At 41.6% G+C, this 20,752-nt stretch overlaps 1 protein-coding gene across 1 annotated transcript in view; it reads right to left on the bottom strand.

Annotated features, from left to right (window-relative positions):
• LOC132123136 (septin-4) overlaps positions 1-8,227 on the bottom strand; it is a 39,307-nt gene extending 31,080 nt beyond the window's left edge. Inside the window, exon 1 of the mRNA XM_059533685.1 lies at positions 8,118-8,227. Within this exon, the coding sequence (XP_059389668.1) occupies positions 8,118-8,168 (51 nt within the window). The 5' untranslated portion in view covers positions 8,169-8,227. The remainder of the gene's footprint in view (positions 1-8,117) is intronic.
• Positions 8,228-20,752: the final 12,525 nt, after the last annotated feature.

Here is a 20,752-nt window from a genome sequence, read left to right as displayed (position 1 = left end):
GACACACTTCCCACATCTTATTTCAAAAGTGTGCTTAACTGCTTAGAAGCAGATCTTTTAGAAGAGGTGAATGCCTCACTTCTTTCTGGGATATTTCCAAACTCCCTGAAAACTGCAGTTGTTAAGCCCCTCCTGAAAAAGAGCAATCTTGATAACACCATTTTGAGCAATTTTAGACCAATATCTAATCTTCCTTTTACAGGCAAAAATATTTTGGTTTTCGACCACATCACAGCACAGAGACAGCACTCATTAAGATAATAAATGATATTCGCTTAAATTGTGACTCTGGCAAAATATCGGTGCTGGTATTGCTAGATCTCAGTGCTGCGTTTGACACTGTCGATCATAACATACTACTAGAGAGACTGGAAAACTGGGTCGGGCTTTCTGGGATGGTACTCAAATGGTTCAGGTCATACTTAGAAGGGAGAGGTTATTATGTGAGTCTAGGAGAGCATAAGTCTAAGTGGACGTCCATGACATGCGGAGTCCCACAAGGGTCAATTCTTGCACCGCTCTTGTTTAGCCTGTATATGCTCCCACTAAGTCAAATAATGAGAAAGAACCAAATTGCCTATCACAGCTATGCTGATGATACCCAGATTTACCTAGCCTTATCTCCATATGACTACAGCCCCATTGACTCCCTCTGCCAATGCATTGATGAAATTAATAGTTGGATGTGCCAGAACTTTCTTCAGTTAAACAAGGAAAAAACTGAAGTCATTGCATTTGAAAACAAAGATGAAGTGTTCAAGGTGAATGCATACCTTAACTCTAGGGGTCAAACAACAAAAAATCAAGTCAGGAATCTTGGTGTGATTGTGGAGACAGACCTTATGGCGCTTTTCCACTACACAGTACCAGCTCGCCTCAGCTCGCCTCGACTTGGCTCTGTTTGGTTTTCCACTGTGTAAAAGTTGTACCTGTACCGGCTTCCAGGTACTTTTTTTCGTACCACCTCCGGCGAGGTTCCAAGCGAGCTGAGGCGATACTATAATGTGACGTGAAAACACAGCAGACTGCTGATTGGTCAGAGAGAATCGTCACTATTCACTGCATCATCATTACACGCGCCAGCAATAGTATGTGTGGGTAGCGGGTGTGTGTCGCGTAGAAGATTACGTCACGGCAGTTTCCTGCAGCGTCGCTATGACAACCAGGTACTATTGTGGAGGTACTATCTGCAATGGAGAATGGAGCGAAAAGCGAGCCGAGCTGAGTCGAGTCGAGCTGGTACTGGTAATGGAAAAGCGCCATTAGTTTCAGTAGTCATGTCAAAGTAGTAACTAAATCAGCATACTATCATTTAAAAAACATTGCAAGAATTAGATCTTTTGTTTCCAGCTAAGACTTGGAGAAACTTGTTCATGCCTTCATCACCAGCAGGGTGGACTATTGTAATGGGCTCCTCACCGGCCTTCCCAAAAAGACCATTAGACAGCTGCAGCTCATCCAGAACGCTGCTGCCAGGATTCTGACTAGAACCAGAAAATCTGAGCATATCACACCAGTCCTCAGGTCCTTACACTGGCTTCCAGTTACATTTAGGATTGATTTTAAAGTACTTTTACTCGTATACAAGTCACTAAATGACCTAGTACCGAAATATATTTCAGATATGCTCACTGAATATAAACCTAACAGAGCACTCAGATCATTAGGATCGAGTCAGTTAGAAATACCAAGGGTTCACACAAAACAAGGGGAGTCTGCCTTTAGTTACTATGCGGCCCGCAGCTGGAATCAGCTTCCAGAAGAGATCAGATGTGCTAAAACACTAGTCACATTTAAATCTAGACTCAAAACTCATCTGTTTAGCTGTGCATTTATTGAATGAGCACTGTGCAATGTCCAAACTGATTGCACTGTATTTTATGTAAAATCATTTTCTATTTTTAATGGTTTTAAATTCATTTTAAATAAGTCATTTTTTAAATAATTTCCAAAGTTTTAAAATTGCTTGTTTTATTATTTTTCTTCATTATTATTTTACTTTCTTTTATGTAAAGCACTTTGAATTACCATTGTGTACGAAATGTGCTATATAAATAAACTTGCCTTGCCTAAAGAGAAAGTGCTTTAAAAACAGGACGCCAGAGGCTACATTCATGTGCAGAGGTTTACATCTGACCCTGCTTTATAACCATTTAACACTTTACCTCAATCAAATCCAGTAATGATGCATACACGCAGATTGAACTCCAATCACAGCAATCCAGATGTGGAATCACAGTCTACAGGCTGCAGTCGTCAAATAATATACAAATAATGTAACATGTTTTATGAACACACCTGTCTTTATTTTGTTGAAACAAACAGAAAATTGGGACAGGGCATATTGAAAGGCTTGTCTTTCTTAATTGACTTAAATGCCACCAAACTCAGCTGGTCTTTAATACCCGTATTCTATCTCCACACACACAACAAACTGTCAGAGTCATTCATGTAAAAAGTACACACTTACAAATTGTAGCAACTGCTGGAAGGTCTTTTCTTGGGAATGGCCTTGACTAAACTATGTGTATCATTGTCAAACGCAATAGACATGATGCTAATCAGAGATCGGTGTCTTTATATGGAAAGAGCATTTAAAAGGACATTTGAGCACCAACAGGGCTTTAACCTTCTGTAAGGGCCAACCACTGAGTGACATTTCACTACCAGCTGCTTCACATGGCTGCCTCATTACAGGTTAAGAGGCTTCATCCAAGTTCATTAGCTCATAGGACACATCTTAACCTTGATTTCCAGAATATCTGAAAACATGAGGCGTGGGTAGTAACGAGTTACATTTATACCGTTACATTTACTTTACTTAGTACATTTTTTGGGTAACTAATACTTTTGGAGTATACAGTATTTAAACATGGGTACTTTTACTTAAAGTACATTTTTTGTGAAAAAACTCGTACTTTTATTTCGTTGTTGTGGTCGATACTTAATCTTGATGCAATAAATGTTATAAATACTTCAGTTTATTCTAAACCCACTGTCGACTTTTCTCTGGGCAATGAGCGATGCGATGCCCATTCGCGAATGATTCATTCTTTTGAGTCAATTCTGTTCAAAGGCTTGATCAAATCAGTTGGCAAACCAGTGAATTGCTTCGTGAATCACTTTGAATGATTTGTTCAGTTCCCTGCCACGCGCATCGAGTCGTCTGGAGCGGTTCTCACTCACAAAGTTTAAGAACATCAAGATCGTTGAAGACATGACTCTGGATCTACAGTCAGTTGAAAGCAAACCTGCAAAAACTATTGTTTGCTAGTGATGAAGATCATTTTTATTAGATTAACACTGTGTCTGCTGTCTACGGTTCAACAAGTATAGATAGGCTACATTTGATTACAGTACACAATACCACTATGACATTAGTTTGTTGTACAGGTACTTGTAACATTAAATACAATGTATAATTTTTACATAAAATAAGCTGTCACAGAGTATGAAATAAATAACCTCCAAACCCATTAGCTCTGTTCCTTTGCCTAGACTCAATTAATATTGAAATTTCCACAATATTTACGCTTGCAGAAATATACTTTTGTATATATATACATTTTGCGGAACAGACGGAAGAAGATCCATCAGTGCATTTGGTTCGTTATGTTCAGATGTTCGGTAACTTAGCGGTTATGTGAGGAGTTTTCACTCTTCTCTGTGTCAGAGGTTATTTATACATATATAATACTTTAAAATAGAATTTATTTCATTGATGCAAATCCGAATTTTCATCAGCTGTTACTCCAGTTTTCAGGTTTATGATCCTTCAAAAATAATTCTAATATATTGATTTATTACTAGTGCTGGAAACATTTTTTTTGCTTAATATTTTTTGGAACTGGTGACGTTTTGTTTAGGATTCTTTGATGAATATAAAGCTAAAAAGAAGATAATTGATAGTAGATCAACATATTGGAATGATTTCTGAAGGATTATGTGACACTGAAGACTGGTGTAAAGGCTGATGAATATATATATTCACACACACACATAATATTTTATCTAAATATCTAAATAAAAATAGACTATAGATATTCAGTATATGACCCAAAGTAACTAGTAACTAACTACTTTTTTTATCTGATACTTTTTTACTCTTACTCAAGTAAATATTCAGACTAGTACTTTAACTTTTACTTGAGGACAGTTTTTGGGTTCTCTACCCACCTCTGTGCATATTGTCCCAATCAAAAGAGAGTTCAAATAACACTGAAGCAGTGTTGATGTTAAGGAGCTAATTAAGTGATTCATTAAGTGCTGATTGGGCATTAATGATGGACAGCAGCTGTTAACAATCAGAATTAATAAATGAAAGAGAAACACTAGAACTACATCTGACTGTATCTACAGCCTTGGACGAAATCAACTGAAGAAAAAACAAAACAAAAAACAAAATGCCACCATACTTGTGGTCAATGTTTGGTTTAGGTAGTCTCTTGACCCTTTTGCTAAATTAAAATAATTTGTTTCTAAGCAATTGCAATATTGTTTCATAGCTAATGCTTGTGCAATACTGAATCAAACCTTGAAGTAGCAAGCTGAGTTTTCACTTTCTGTCTATAACTCATGACAAATGAACATCACTAAGTGGTCTGTCTTTTTGGTTTATTGTCTGACAGTCAGCTGTTAGTCCCGCTAAACAAATGTTATAATGCTTCAATATTGAAATACAAAAGAAAGCTGTATCAGCTCAGGCTTTTAGATATGAACACTTATCATATGACCCTCAACGGTGGTGACAATAACTTTTCATACTGCAGTGCATGATGGGAGTTTTTACTATGGTGTTACCCAGCATGCATTGCAGCATGAAGCATTTTGTTGATTGTCACCTTTGTTGAGTTACATTTGCTGGTTCTTAAAGTGTCTGTGTATGTGTAAATAATACTGGACTTTATATAAGCATTATATTTAATATTCCTTCACTATTAGACTAATAATAAACTATTAGAGCAATGCTTCACTTGTAAACTTTAGCTTTGCAAGACTGATTATGCAAAAGATACACATATAATTGAAAAACATTATTTTGACTTTAATCAGATCAGCTCATGGTGATTATCTGATCTTTCTGCTTTACAACACCTCATGCATTTTTACAGAGAGAGATCTAATGCAGGAGTCAAGTGTCAAGAGCCCAACTAAACCAAACACTGATCTCCATGATGGTGGTATCATTTTAACCAATAAAACATCAACATCTGATCCTCTGTAATTCTCAATAAAAGAAGGTGCTCATTACACATGCAAAATCTTAATTTCTTAAAATCTCTTAATTAACTCATTGTCTTTAATTCTTTGAGGACCTGGGATATGACTTCAAGACTTGAAAGTCCCACCTCTGGGCTGAAGTCAGATGTAGTTCTTGTGTTTGTCTTTTCTACAGTGATTCTGCTTGTTAACAGAAGCTATTCATCACTAACGCTCAATCAGCACTTAATTATCTCATGAACTTTAAGACTGCCTTAGTGTTATTTTTATCTCTGTAGATCGGGACAATATGCACTCTTGAGCCGAGATGATATAACGCTGGAAATTTTGCTGTATAGGTTTTGCCAGGCAGTTTCTATGAGGTTGCAGGGGTATTGTGGTCTTTGCTAGGGAGCATTGGCTGGTTTCCATGTTAGTTCTTACTACAGTGTTGGATACTTGGGCTTTGGGTCTTTGAAAATCCAGAATAATCCTGAGAAAGAGCAACAGAAACAGTTCTGCTCGCCTCAGCTGCCTTCTGTGTTTCAGCACTCATTCCTGGGCTTGACCTGTCGGTGCACCTATTGTACAATCACACATTTAATTGAGGAGCTGTACACTAAAATGACAACATTTCAGAAGGGAAACAATTTTAGATGAGTTGAGATGAACACTGGTAATTTACAAGCACTGAGTGTTGACAACTGATGTTTTTTCCATCCCAGAAATGAAATGTATAAGACTATTTTTGAGAATATTCGGCCGATTTCAGATGTCAGATAGACGGTGTGAAGGTCTCAACTGAACATGGAGAAGTGGAAGACGAGGTGAGCAGAAGTGAGAGTGAACGGGATAAAAACAACCGTGGGAGGAAATAAGAGCCCTTCTTCATGACAGACCTCAGTCCCGGACACCTTCATGAGGAGCTAGAGCTGAGCCATCAACCAACCAATCAACTGTCATCACATCTTCATCTGAGTGAACGTCTGCACATTCATAGAGAATGGCATTGAGAAGAGATAAATCATTGTCTTTGTCTGAATGAAAAAATCAGTCTAGGAAAATGAATTCAGGTTCAAACATTCACACAACAGACGGATTTGAACAGCACACTGGTAAATGCATCAGCAGCAGAAAATAAAATGATTTGAATCCACCACATCACAGGAGAATGTATTTCATGGCCACTTGGAAAGGCTGAACTTTTTGAGGTGACCTCTGCCTGAATTCTCAGGCTAACTCTAAAAATAAGCCAGAAATCTCCCAAGATGCAATGCCTCACTCTGACCTGTCTAGTTCAAAAGAAAACAATACTTTTTCTTCTCAATCGGTCCCATCACTTCTGCAAGCAGTCCATGCATTCAGGACCAGGTCTAGGCTCTGGATCGGCCACTCTCGGTTTCTTCCAAACACATCCAGTGATCCAGTGAAACATGAAGCACTTCTCCCTGAGAACTTCAAATAAATATTTCCCCTACCTTTCCTTTTAACTAAGGTCCCAAAGCGTTGCATGAAATCCAGAGCCAATTCACTCACTTCTGTGACATTATGAGTCAAACAATGTGAAGAGAAACTAGGCTTTCTTTCTTTGGTGTAAAGTTTGACAGCAGAACAGAGTCAGTTTGCCATCCCTGGATTGTAGGGGCTTCACTCACCTCCTGAAACACACGTTTGAAGAGGCTTCTTGATTGGTACATCAAGGCTAAAGATCAGTCTACCCACCAGAGGTCTCCACTTATCCCAGAGCTTTGTTATTATTGCCATAACCTTTAAGTTAACCAACATGAAATTAATGTTCTAGCTATTAGCAATATTTTCGAAAGGCTTCAAACACAAAATCATTGCAAAGATATAACATTTGGATACACGTTTCTAAAATTCTTTTTTTTATTGTGCACAATAACAAAAGGAATGTATAACAAATTATGTCTCTTACTGAAATATGTAGTAGAAACCCATGAAAGAGTTACGTTATTTAAACAAATCCACAATATTTTGTACATATTTTGGACGATGGGGTGGGGGGGGGGGGGGGTGCATTACTTGGATGATGTGAAATGGTTGCACTCGGTGAGCTACTACTACCTGTTGCTATTTTAATCACAACACAACTGCTACAAATGAAATACTACTACAATGCCCCACTGTGTGGCTTTTGGTTGTAATTTTCAAAGGCCAACAAGAGAAGCGGTGTAAGACTTCACTGCTTTCCTAACAATGAGATGAGGAAAAAAGATGCCTGAGGATGAATAAAAATTCATAAAGACCTGCGTCTTTGTGCTCTCTACTTTATTCCTGATGCCTTTGAGGCTTTTAGTAGATCACAGCTACTGAAAGAGCTTACAAACAGCAGTGACAAGAAGCACCAGATCCCGTCCTGGCAGGATGACATGATTTACATTATATTAAAAATTACAAGTCTAAATACCCGGGGTTCCCTTTAAATAAAAGCATTTCTACCTGCAGAAATGTGTGTGTGCTTCCAGTGGTGCATCTGAGCCTCACTTGAGCAAACAAATCATTTCATTCAGGACACACACATACAGACCAGTCTATCAATGCACCATACAGAAATATAATTGAAAAGAGAAATTTATTCTGAAATTAATTCAGAGAGAGAGAGAGAGAGAGAGAGAGAGATTCACCTGATAAGGTCATTAACTATAATTGTTACCAAGAGTAACGGAACAGGCAATGAATTCATCTGAACCTCAAAATCATGATCCTCCATATCTGAAACACACTTTACACACTGACATGCTGAAGTCATTCACTGTAACTCAAAACTCACCAACTGAAAAATAATGAAAACTCAAAAATGTTCATTCAAAATGTTTTGGCTGCAACAAGATGCTAATCAGCTAACGATGATCAAACACAAAAGCCTAGAGGGAATAAATACTGACTCTGTTCCTCACTTCAGCAGATGAAGGCTGATCTCGCGGCTCGTCTGACGGCTCCAGCATCATATGTCTGTCCCGGTGTGCTGCAGAGAGCTCAATAACTCCACTACACTCAGCTCAGATTTCAGAGCTTTCCTGCTGGTTACTGCTCACTCTACTCGAGCTGAGACAAGCTGATGTTTGTAAAGTAGCCTGTTAGCATGCAGTGCCACCCTCAGGATCAAACCTCACCCAACCAAATGATGACATCATCACGCCTGATAACACATTCCCACACACTGGAGCTTCAGTGCCTGCAATAGAGCATGGATTCAGAAAATGAGTTTATGAGCCTTTGCCAGGGTGCTGTTTCTAAAGTTCTCTGAAAGTTAGGGAGGAGTGTTCCGGTGATTTCTAGGGCGTCGTTAGGTGCTTCGCTGGAGTGTTCAGGTGGTTTCTAGGGCGTCGCTAGGTGCGCGCTGGAGTGTATCGGTGGATTCTACGGCATCGCTAGGTGCTCGCTGGAGTGTTCCGGTGTTTTCTAGGGCGTCGCTAGGTGCTCGCTGGAGTGTTCCGGTGGTTTCTAGGGTGTCGCTAGGTGCTCGCTGGAGTGTTTCGGTGGTTTCTAGGGCATCGCTGGAGTGTTCCGGTCTTTTTTTTTTTAAGGGTGTTGCTAGGTGCTCACTGGAGTGTTCCGGTGGTTTCTAGGGCATCGTTGGAGTGTTCCGGTGGTTTCTTGGGCATTGCTAGGTGTTCACTGGAGTGTTCCGGTGGTTTCTAGGGCGTTGCTTGAGTGTTCCAGTGTTTTCTAGGGCATCGCTAGGAGCTCGCTGGAGTGTTTCGGTGGTTTCTAGGGCGTCGCTAGGTGCGCGCTGGAGTGTATCGGTGGATTCTACAGCGTCGCTAGGTGCACGCTGGAGTGTTCCGGGGTTTTCTAGGGCGTCGCTAAGTGCTTGCTGGAGTGTTTCGGTGGTTTCTAGGGTGTCTCTAGGTGCTCGCTGGAGTGTTCTGGTGTTTTCTAGGGCATCGCTGGAGTGTTCCGGTGTTTTCTAGAGCATCGCTGGAGTGTTCCGGTGTTTTCTAGGGTGTTGCTAGGTGCTCGCTGGAGTGTTCCGGTGGTTTCTAGGGCGTTGCTGGAGTGTTCCGGTGGTTTCTATGGCATCGCTAGGTGCTCGCTGGAGTGTTCTGGTGGATTCTAGGACGTTGCTGGGTGCTCACTGGAGTGTTTCGGTGGTTTCTAGGGCGTCGCTAGGTGCTCACTGGTGTGTTCCGGTGGTTTCTAGGGCGTCGCTGGAGTGTTTCGGTGGTTTCTAGGGCGTCGCTAGGTGCTCACTGGTGTGTTCCGGTGGTTTCTAGGGCGTCGCTGGAGTGTTCTGGTGTTTTCTAGGGCGTCGCTAGGTGCGCGCTGGAGTGTTCCGGTGGTTTCTAGGGCATCGCTAGGTGCGTGCTGGAGTGTTCCGGTGCTTTCTAGGGCGTCGCTAGGTGCTCGCTGGAGTGTTCCGGTGGTTTCTAGGGCGTCGCTAGGTGCGTGCTGGAGTGTTCCGGTGCTTTCTAGGGCGTCGCTAGGTGCTCGCTGGAGTGTTCCGGTGGTTTCTAGGGCGTCATTAGGTGCTCGCTGGAGTGTTCTGGCGATTTCTAGGGCGTCTATGGAGTGTTCCGGGGGTTTCTAGGGCGTCGCTGGAGTGTTCCAGTGTTTTCTAGGGCGTCGCTAGGTTCTCGCTGGAGTGTTCCGGTCATTTCTAGGGCGTCGCTAGGTGCTCGCTGGAGTGTTCCGGTGGTTTCTAGGGTATCACTGGAGTGTTCCGGTGGTTTCTAGGGTGTCGCTAGGTGCTCGCTGGAGTGTTCTGGGTGGTTTCTAGGCCGTCGCTGGGTGCTCGCTGGAGTGTTCCGGTGGTTTCTAGGGTGTTGCTAGGTGCTCGCTGGAGTGTTCCGGTGGTTTCTAGGGTGTCGCTAAGTGCTCGCTGGAGTGTTCTGGGTGATTCCTAGGGCGTCGCTAGGTGCTCGCTGGAGTGTTCTGGGTGGTTTCTAGGGTGTTGCTAGATGCTCACTGGAGTGTTCTGAGTAATTAAGCTCTGGAGCTCGCTGTTCCGGTGGTTTCTAGGGTGTCGCTAAGGTCCAGGTCGAGTTCTGCATTAACTTCATATTCTTTGTGATCTACACAATAAAAAAAGTGTTTCTCTTCTAAACTGTATTTGCTTTCTTTTAAATGTCATTCTCTAAAATGTGCAGCTGACTATATTAAATTACGCAGGCATATTCACTGCTGCTTTTGCCAACACAACATAAAACCATTTCTACCACATGGTGGTGCCAGAATTGTGCTTTGAGAAGGCAGGCAAACCTCCGGAAACCGTCTCAGTTTAACAGAGATCTGCATTTAGGGTGCATTTAGGCATTGTCCAGTGACTGCAGGAGTGAATCTACAGGTCCTGAATGTTTAACACAAGCTGAGATGACTCAGGTAAGGTTTCAGCATACGCGTCTGCGTGTGTGTGTGTGTGTGTGTGTGTGTGTGTGTGTTTGTTTGGTGGCAAGAAGGGAAGGAAACACATATTAAGCACTTTGATGGCTGAATGACAAACACATGTTGGGCCTCTCACACACATTTCTGTCACATCTTTACCTCAATTATTTATATTGGATGCTTAGAGTTATGCTTATAAAGATGAAATAGCAGGAGATAATAACAGTACATCATCATTCATGAAATACTCTGCTGCTAGATTCAGTGTTTAAACCAAACTTTACTTTCAACAACAAACAAAGAAAATCTGACAACCTGAACTACAGTGCATGGGTCATATGATGATGGTTTGTGTGCTCCTGGTCACTGTACTGTATGGAAAAGAGCAGACTGAGTTAAAGCAAACCTCTGCTTCATCTCACTGGGGTTCAGAATGTCATGAGTGTGAATAAACAACTGACTGGAGCGGTTGTAGTTAGGAAGTGAATATCTAGTTTTTGTGAACATCCAAACAGATGTGAAGGTAATGTGAGTCAGCCAGAAGAAACACACTAAAGTGTCATGAATGTCTATGTTAAATTGATTGAGCACATCAGTGTGGCTCCACATTCCACACATAGGTCCTTTGTTTTATCTCACTGCTGTTGAGGACCTAGCAGTCTAGCAGCAGCTGCTGTTAACTGTGGTAAATCACTGTATAACACCGAGCACACTGCAGCAGCTCTTAGTGCGTGTGTCGCTAGTGTCTTCCAGGGCTGGGGTGTAGAATCCCAGGGCTGTCGTCCAGTGTCACATCCAGCACGTTTACTGCTTCCTGTCGCTGCCGGGCACATCTGGAGGCGTTTAGGGCACAGCTGCAGCTCCACACCCTGTCTGTCACCTCCACCAGTCCAACACAATGCCAATCCAGTCCAGTGTTATTCCAACAATACAATCAGTTATTTACTGGAAGAGCAGATCATCTACAACCAGTTTTACCTTTTGGTATTAAAGAGTGAAGAACCTGTCAAACTAGTCAAGCCGGATGTAGCAATAAACATATCCAACAGCAGTATGATGCCAAACTGAAGTCCAGTTTTCAACTTAACATCAAGAATAAAGAACTAAACCTTTAAAAGAATGACATGACTTCCGATTTATTCAGCACACTGTAAATCAAAGAGCTAATGGAGCTGATTGTGGGTTAAAGTCTCACAGGCAGTGTGCTCCACTCCGTACTGCACATGCAGCAGGTGGCTGACGGATGAAAAAATGAAAAAGTGTCATGGGACGATGCGTGTCTGATAGAAGAGGTCAGGATGGCTCCAGTACACTGGATACACTGTATACAGAACATCTGCATTCTGCAGAACAGTAGATCAGCAATATGCGGTTATGAAAATTCCCTTTATCACAGCACATCATTTGTAAGACAAGCATTTCTCAAATGAGACATTTGAAACTCCATTTTGTCTGATCGGTCACTTTCAAACCACATGCCAACAGCGCTTCGTTCCTGCCAGATCTCCTGGGTTCGCACAGGGCCATGAGAACCAGGCTGGGGTGTATTTATAGAAAAGCCTCTGTAAGGCAAGCGTATTTGGGTGTTCACAGGCATTCCAGAGTCATTCCAGACCACAAGACCCAGAATGAGCCAGATAAACCACAGACGGAGGATGGAGCCCTTCTGTGCGGCTGGAACAGGAAGTGAGTTCATCTGTGCAGAGACACACTCATGCATGTACAAGAAATAATCAGTTTTCATTATGATGCTGCAATATGTTAATAGTTCACATATTAAGCTGTAATATCTTAGAAACCCAATTGAAAGACAATAATTTTTAATGTATTGTTTAAAATGTAATACAAATTAAAAAAAGGAAAGACACGAGTTACTGGTGTTTGGAGTGACATGGCCAGCTGTGAAATGAAGGTTGTGGTTGTTTTGCATTGTGTCCATAATGTGATGAGAGTAACAGCATCCTCATTTGATGATGGCAGCACAAACTGGAGTGATGAAGAAGGACCATAAATAACATCATTCTGTCTACTCCTCATTGATCTCAGCTACAACAAAGTTCTTGTTCACCAGTTTCACTTGAATTTTAAGTTTCAAACATTTCATGGATAGAAAGCTAGAGTTCATCAGCTCTGTAATAAGCTCTGTAATTAGAAAGTTATATTGTAATATCCACAGATGTTACTCGTAACATAAGTTACATACTCAGCCTTGAGCCGGTGTTCTGATGATTCAGCAGTTCCCCTAAAGGTGTATAGTGTATACTACAATCCTCCATGCTCACTTAGGTCACAAAATTGTCAAAGAACCCAAACAAATCACCAATCACCATTCTGCTGTTCATTCACAGTCATTTGTAAGAAAATGACCCAGCATGCATTGATTTCACAGCAAATTTTGACTACAGTAATTTATTGTAAATTAATTCTCTTTAATCTTGTAAATTCCTGGCAATTGTTTTTTACAGTGTAGTGAAAGTCTTGAGGAGGGTGGAGAGATTCCATGAGGCGTGACGTCATCACTCATAAAGACTGCTCTATAGGTGCTTTTGTTGTGAGATATTTAAAGCTGTGACTGTACTGGGTACACAGGTTAGAGAGGTTCTGGGAGGAACCGCTGGGTGTTTCCAACACACCCGCTCAACTGAGAACACTTAAAGACAGAGAAACACAGACTGTAAGAGTCTGCGAGTCAACGTGCCAGTTAAAGGCCTAATGAAGCCCAAATATAGGCAGGAACTGCAGGCATCAAAAGACACACTCACGCGGTTGTACAGTAGGCACATATCTGCGGTCAGAAGGCGTCTGCAAGTCTAAAACTGGATGGGATGACATCACAACCTCAGAGTTGGCTTCACTGCAGTTCTGGGCCTTTTTCTGTGTTTACTGCACTAGAAGCACCACAGAGAGATCTCTTCCACACCCAAAACGATCACCAAGATCCATCGTGGAGAGAGAAGAGCACATACTAGACTGCGGATGCTACAAATAGCATGTTATTGTAGAGCGGTTTGTCATCAGTGGGTTCGGCTGTTCTATAGTGGGATGTGATTCCAGCCAGTGGATTGAAAACAAAAACTCCTGTCAGTCTTTCAGACACCCTCAGAACAGGCCGAATCCACAACATCCACTTCCACGGTGCTTTGTTTTCCATCAGAAATGCTAGTGAAAACATGATTTGAAGACAACCTAAACCAGAGCTTCATCAGTAGACACTTAACACAAATGAAAAGCCCTGATTTATTCATCCTCATTTCGATGTGGTGCTCCTCTCTATTCCACAGAATCTAAACGAACTGGGGCGGACTCAAAAATGGGATCTTTTGGGTCTGTTGCTCACACAAAGCCATTGTATGCTGGCTGACGTTTTATGAGGGTAACATTGTTACATAACATGGAGTGAACAGAACAACTTTCATGCTTCCATCTTTGCTTTACTAATGGAGCGGAAAATACAAATGAGGAAACATATAATATTATTTCAAGCAAAGACCAACGACAGCATAGTAACAAAAGATCAGAAAACTGTTTAATAGTTTAACTGTTTGTCCTACTGTTCCTCTAAGAGAAGAAGCCTGCTGGGAGTTTCAGAAGATCTCAATAGTTTCCCAAAGTGTGTGTCCGTCACAAGTCAAATGAGGATCTCAAAATGAGCTCAAACGTTTAACTCTTCCAGGACCAGATGATCTGAGCTGCTCTTCACAGCAGATTCAGGTCTAGCTCAGTGTCTACTAGGATGGCAGTACTTGTGTTTTAGGAGAAACATCTGAAACAGCAACTGCAGCGGGACGCATTAAAACTGCCAGCATGAACACGTGTAAAATTAACGAGATGCTCTTGACACCAACACACTGTTTGTCCACAGATCAACACATTCAAACAGAGCCATGTGTCCCTCAGTCACCAGAGCATGCTGGGAAACAGAGCAGCTCATCATGACAGGTATTGAACTGGTGTTAATGTGAGAGCTAACAGCGAGGTTTGTCTGTCCGGCTCATCATCACTGCACCTACCCTTCATCAGGCAGCATTCCTCAGGAACCCGACCGGACAAGAAAAACTGGGTTTGGTGAAACCAACGACCAAACCCTCTCTTGAGCAACAGCAGGAATGAGAAACTGCTCAGGGATTATTCACAGCAGGAGAACTCCTCTCTTGTCATAAGAATGGCCTGATAGTGGATAACCTTCAACCTCTGCCAGAGCTCATCCCATAATGCACTTATTTTCCTTTACTGTATTTATTTATTTGGGTGCCTGCAGCTGGACACCACTCACTGAATGAAGCAAGCAGTAGAAAAGGTCCAGTGACAACACTGTGGCACGTCTGAACAGAGGTCCTTCATCATGCGTAAGGCCACCGATCTGGTTACAGCATCACTATCTTAAACAGTCTGCAGTTTGAAGTACAGTATGAGCAGTACTGTGTGCTCCTACACACTGCAGTGAGAGATCTTAAGCACATTAACACTGGCTTACCTCATCCTCTGATCAACGGGTCAGTTTGGATCCCACAGCACGACCAACCCAGAGAGAAAGAGAGAAGAGAACAAGATCAACACACTTCAAAACCTATTAGAAATAATGAAAATATGATGTCAAAACAAGACACAATAAGACTGAGATTCATAATGAAGTGAACAGAATGAACGGAGCACTTTGTCTGGATTGCTGTGGTGTGATGTTGGACATGAAAACAGCAGCAGATCCTGAGTCTCCGCTCCGCAGGTAATGCCCTAAAGTGCTTTACGCTGTTAAACCCTCATGTACGGAGAACACATGCTCTTCTGGAGATAACAGACAGCCCTTCACACTGCTTCAGAAAAGGCCCATGCCAGAGTTTTAGATCATTGAGGAACTTTAATCGAACAAGAAAAGGAGAAAAGCATCTGCAAAAAGCACAGACACCTTACAGCTCACATTACGGTTTTGAAATTTGGTAGCACATTATTTAACAGCCCTGACAATACAATGACTGGCTAATAATAGGCTGGTACTAACCACAATCCTAATCTTAATCCACAGTAAAATCATGCAGTTACCTTAGGTTATTCTTTCTTGCATTAGTACACTGTACACAGTGCATGTGCTGTAAAATAAAGTGTAAAAAGTGTACACTTGGCCTAGAGCAGCGGTTTCAAACTCTGTTCCAGTCCTGCTCCAACACACACAACGTGTAGTTTTGACATAAACCTAAAGGACCTGATTAGCTGGATCAGGTGTGTTTAATTAGGGTTGAATGAAACTCTGCAGGGCTCCAGCGCTCCAGGAACTGAGTTTGACTCTAGAGAGTTTCTCTCTAAACATAATTCTACAAAGAATCAGAGTCATTTCTGTAAATATGTTCCTGCTATCGGAGCAGTGTGTGTATGAATCCAGAGTCACTCATCGACCTCACTGCGGCTGCCAGATCAAACCTGGGGCCTGTACCATGATGATAGCTGAACAAATTCAGAGTTACAGGATTAGTTTTGAGTTGACAAAACCAAACCTCTCCAATCCAGCTTTGTTGGTACCATGATGCTGTTCATCAGCTTTCTTTGTCAGCTCAGGCTTTGATCCTGAGTTTGTGGAGCACGTGCACATGAATATGTGACATCACTGGTGAACAGCCAATCACGAGCCTTGCAATTCAAAGCAAGTTTGATTTACTTCTCGCGAGAGACCCAGCGAGATTCAAAACTAAAGGTTTTTCTAAAGGTTAAGAGATTGAAGAATTTGACAAATTTAAAGGTCGTATGAAATATGAAGGATAAATAAAATAAATTATCTTGCTGAAGTCACAAGTGAAACCTTTCAACTTAGTTTATACATTTGAAAATATATAGTGATAGAGACTCGAACGTGTAAGGTCAGATTTTTTTTTTTTTTTAATAGTACAATCTTTTGATACTACAGCTTATATCTGTATCTTATCTGTATACATTAATATTTATTTATGTATTAGGGTTAGGGTTAGGGTTAGGGTAAAATTGCTTGTGTGTAAAAGATAAATAATAATATGAATCACAATAATTATATAAATCATAAGATGATTAATTATCATTAAAGCCAAACTACTATAATTTTTTTTAGCATTAGTGACCTTTGATTTGGAGCAAGATAAACTGGAGTGACTGTGTCAGAAGTGTCACTTTTCTCACATCTGATTGGTCCAGCTTCAGTTTGAGATCTCTAACCCAGAACATAGCCTGACCTGGAGCAGGTTAGCCCTGGAGTCTAAGTTACTATGTCACTAAACGCCGCTAAAAGCCAAGCCACTTACATGGTACCTGAAACCCAGGATTGGTGCAAACTAACCTGAAACTTACCTAGCTAGCCAGCTAATCCAGCTTCATGGTACATGCCCCAGAGCTCTCGCACCCGTTTAACACATTCCTCTATTTCTGCAGTTCAGCTGACATAAATCGAAGCAGAGATGTGTTTTCCGAGCACCGTCTGCCAAACACTAGCCCAGGAATGCTAGCCGCGAGCTCCTCTAAGTGATCTGGCATCTGACCGCAGACTGCAGCTCTCACAACCGTTGATTCAGCTGGACGTCCCCTGTCCACGAGAGGAATCACAGCGCTCGTGCAGGCTTGTGTGGTGGCTCATTCTGATCAGGTTTAGTGGAGCATCTAGTTGGGTGTGTTGGTTCTGTGTTGAGGGTTTGACTGCTATAAACAGCACTGGACCTGATGACTGTGTTCAGAAGAGAAGAGTGGCATGCTGCAATATACTCTCATCTCTGTTCAAATAGTATGTAAAATACTGTACACATTATGCAATCACAGAAACATTCAAACAGCAGTACAATGGCACTGCATTGTGGGATACAGCATCGCACATTCAGCTGAATAGTAGTAGGTCATTCACACAGAACATGGAGTAATGTAGTATCAGTAGTAAGATGTCAACAATCTGTTCTGATCAGACACTAAAGTGTGTGTTGTTCTCGCAGGAGCAGCGTGAGGCTTTATCAGAGGCATGGATCCTGCTGGACAGCAGCGGGACTGCAGATGGTCAACAGTCAGTGTGCTTCCTTCTTCCACTCTTCTCTCCACAGGATCGTGACGTAAACACTGCTGGTGCACGCTCTTCTACAGCATCGGATCATCCAGTGCCTCTGAAATCTCCTTCCTTTACACTGGGATTCCTCTGTGCAACATGGATGGAAAATGACAGCATATGATCAGAGATCCAGCTACAGAGTGCACACACCTGTCAGGGACCGAACACACTCTGTTAAGAGAGCATAGTGAGCGTCGATGCTCCTGCTTTAACGGTGCACTGCAGGAGCTTTTAGGGAGCAATGATTGCAGCACACTGGAAGCATACTGGAACTGAAATGGCCCTTAAAATCAGGGTTGCCAGGTCATCACAATAAAACCCGTCCAAAACCTTCTCAAAACTAGCACAATCGTGTTTCGAGGTTAAAAATCATTCTGGGGGTCAAAATACATGTTTTTTTTGGCAGGGCTGCCGGTTAACATTAACATCTCAGGGGCTAAATATGTCGATATTGGTGTCGCTTCAACCCACGGACATGAAAAACAACCCTCGGCTGCAGTGCCCAGTTCTGCAGGAAAACAGCGGACTTGGCCACACTGCTTAGAATGAGCCGTAGTTTCTGAAGTGTGCAGTCACTGAACACAGGAGAGAGAAAAGGGCAGAGCACTGAAAGCACAATGAAAGAACAACAGTGTTGTCACTCAGTACACACTCTCGACCAATCAGAGCGCTGCAGAGATCACTAGGGCAGATTATTTCATAACATCACGTTTTCTGAATATGGGTGTCATCAATACTTGTGTTATGTAGTAACTGTTTGATCAAAATAACCAGAATATGATTAATTGCCATGCCTAGCAATTGAAAGGTGATATACTACAGCACAGTTACTCATTGCGCGGCTCGTCAAGCTATAACTGGCGGCTCACATAGTAGCTTACGGTATCACACTGCCACTTGCCTTCAGAGCATGTGAGGGGGGAGCGAGCGGGGAGCGCGAGCGGGCGGATCTTGGACAGAGCGCAGAGCGGCAATTTCAATTCAAAAGGACGGTGGACGGAGCGGCGCATTTCCCGCTCCAATTTCGCTCTGCTCACACCACGAGTCTGAAGCATGCTCATTCAAGCCTGACCCTGAATCCATTAGTCTTGCACAGTCATCAACAGTAGACTATTTTCAAGCAAAACTCAAAAGTAAAAAAGCAAAAGTAAAATGAGAATTCATACAGGTGTAGCCTATCAAAGTCGCTCCGGAGTAGCCTATAAGGCGCATCAGTCAAAAAATGCGCCATGAAGAAGAAAAAACATATAGGCCTAGCCTCGCACTGGACTATAAGTCGCATTTATTTAGAAATGTATAAAAAAAAAAATAATTCTTATGGACTGGACAATTCTCCGTTACGGACGTGAGCGCTCTGACAGCGGCACTAAGACTGCTTTAAAACTTTCACTGAGACCTCAAACAGAAAGCACAAAGCCTGTCTTTAAATTTGATTTCGTTTTGTATTAATTGTATCTTAATTTTAATCAAGGTTTCATCAACCAATTGTCTGGATTAATAAGAATTAAATAGAAAATAGATAACCACTATACGAAGGAGCCGGTGTGAACCTGGAGTTTGTCTCACGAATGAACCGAAACTCAGCGTATAGCCTACTTGCCTCACAGACCCGACACATAGGCTACTATAAATATCTAAATATCTACTTTTAAACAAAACAATACAAAACGAAAGAAAACAGACTGCTCTCCCTCCCGTATGAAATGTGCATTTCTCTCAGGCGCGTTCACTACTGCGAAGATCACGAGTCAGCATCTTTCTAGCCGACAGACATAAAAAAAAGGTAAATATCTTCTGCTATATTTTACATATTCATAATCATTAATTTTGCCGGTTCGTTGTGACAGCTTTTAGGTGCCCTTAAATGTTACATGAATGCATCAGCACTGAAAACATAGAGATTTTTTTTCTTTTGGGGGCATTTTGTTTGACATGCATGCCAGCTTTCGCTCATCCCACTATTAAAGTAAATCTGTTCTTAAACGAAAATGTATTGGCCGTGTTATTTCTTTTATGTGGGATGTCCAATTTATATGTAGAAATGCACATTTGCAAAGGTGACTTAGTATGTTGTCGTAAAAGTGCCTCGCCTTTTGATTTTGCTCTGCCAATGTGGCTCTTGTGAAAAAAATAGTTAGGATCACTGTACTACACTGTAAAAAATGACTGTGATTTTAACTGGTTAATTTCCTGTAAACTTTACAGGGAAAAACCGTAAACTTACGTTCCCAGAATTCTCTGCGTTGCATTTCAAATTTTGTTTGAATTTGATGTTTTTTCTTTGAAATAACTATGTTTCTTCTTAATTGTTTCTCATCTGTTATGTTTATTAGGTTTGTATGTTACATAAAATGTTGTTAAATTAATGTTTATTGCATATTTCAGTTTAATGAGTCTCACCATGATGGTGTTTAGTGCTTGTGTGAATGACACCGTGCACCTTCTATGTATCTTATTATTTAAAAGCTGCTTGTGATGGGCTTTGTTTCACCACGTGACTCTCATCACCACCTGCTTTTGGTGGTTACCAGTGTAATACAAAGGTACAAAACAGATTTCAGTGCTTCAATAAGTTCGTATATTAATATTATATCAGTTAAATTATGGTATTAAACTGTAAATATAAAGTAAAACCTTTAAACCATACATTATACAGGATAAAACCGTTAAACCGTTAAAATGGGTTTACTGTATTTTTTACGGTATAATTCTGCCAACTACAGCTGCCGGTTTTTTACCGTATATTTTACGGAATATTTTTAACAGTGTACAGTGTTCTGGCTGGTTGCTGTGGTGTTGCCAAGCAGCTGTGAAATGCTGGCTGGTTGCCAGGTGGTAGCTAGGATGTTACCAGTGCATAGATGATTAGGACTGTTAAAATCAGCACTTGAGAGGGAAAACAATACATGATGATCTCTGAATAATTACAAACTCTGAATAACACAATGTCACAGTGAAGCAAACAGAGGCTGCAGTGAAACAGTGTGTCTCTGTAAGATTGAGTCTCTCGTGACAGCATGAACCAATGAGCTGTGTGACAATGCGATACTTCATGCTTCTTCAGAGAACGCACCAGAAAGCGTTCTTCCCCTGGTCTCAGTCTGTTCGGGTGGCTCTGTGAAGTGCCCTCAGCAGTGAGCAGCGCAGCTCGGCTCCTGCGCA

Source organism: Carassius carassius, chromosome 41 (assembly GCF_963082965.1).
Source record: "Carassius carassius chromosome 41, fCarCar2.1, whole genome shotgun sequence".
NCBI classification, from domain to species: domain Eukaryota; kingdom Metazoa; phylum Chordata; class Actinopteri; order Cypriniformes; family Cyprinidae; genus Carassius; species Carassius carassius.
Note: the sequence above shows the minus strand (reverse complement) of the source record. Positions and strands in the feature narration are given on the sequence as shown.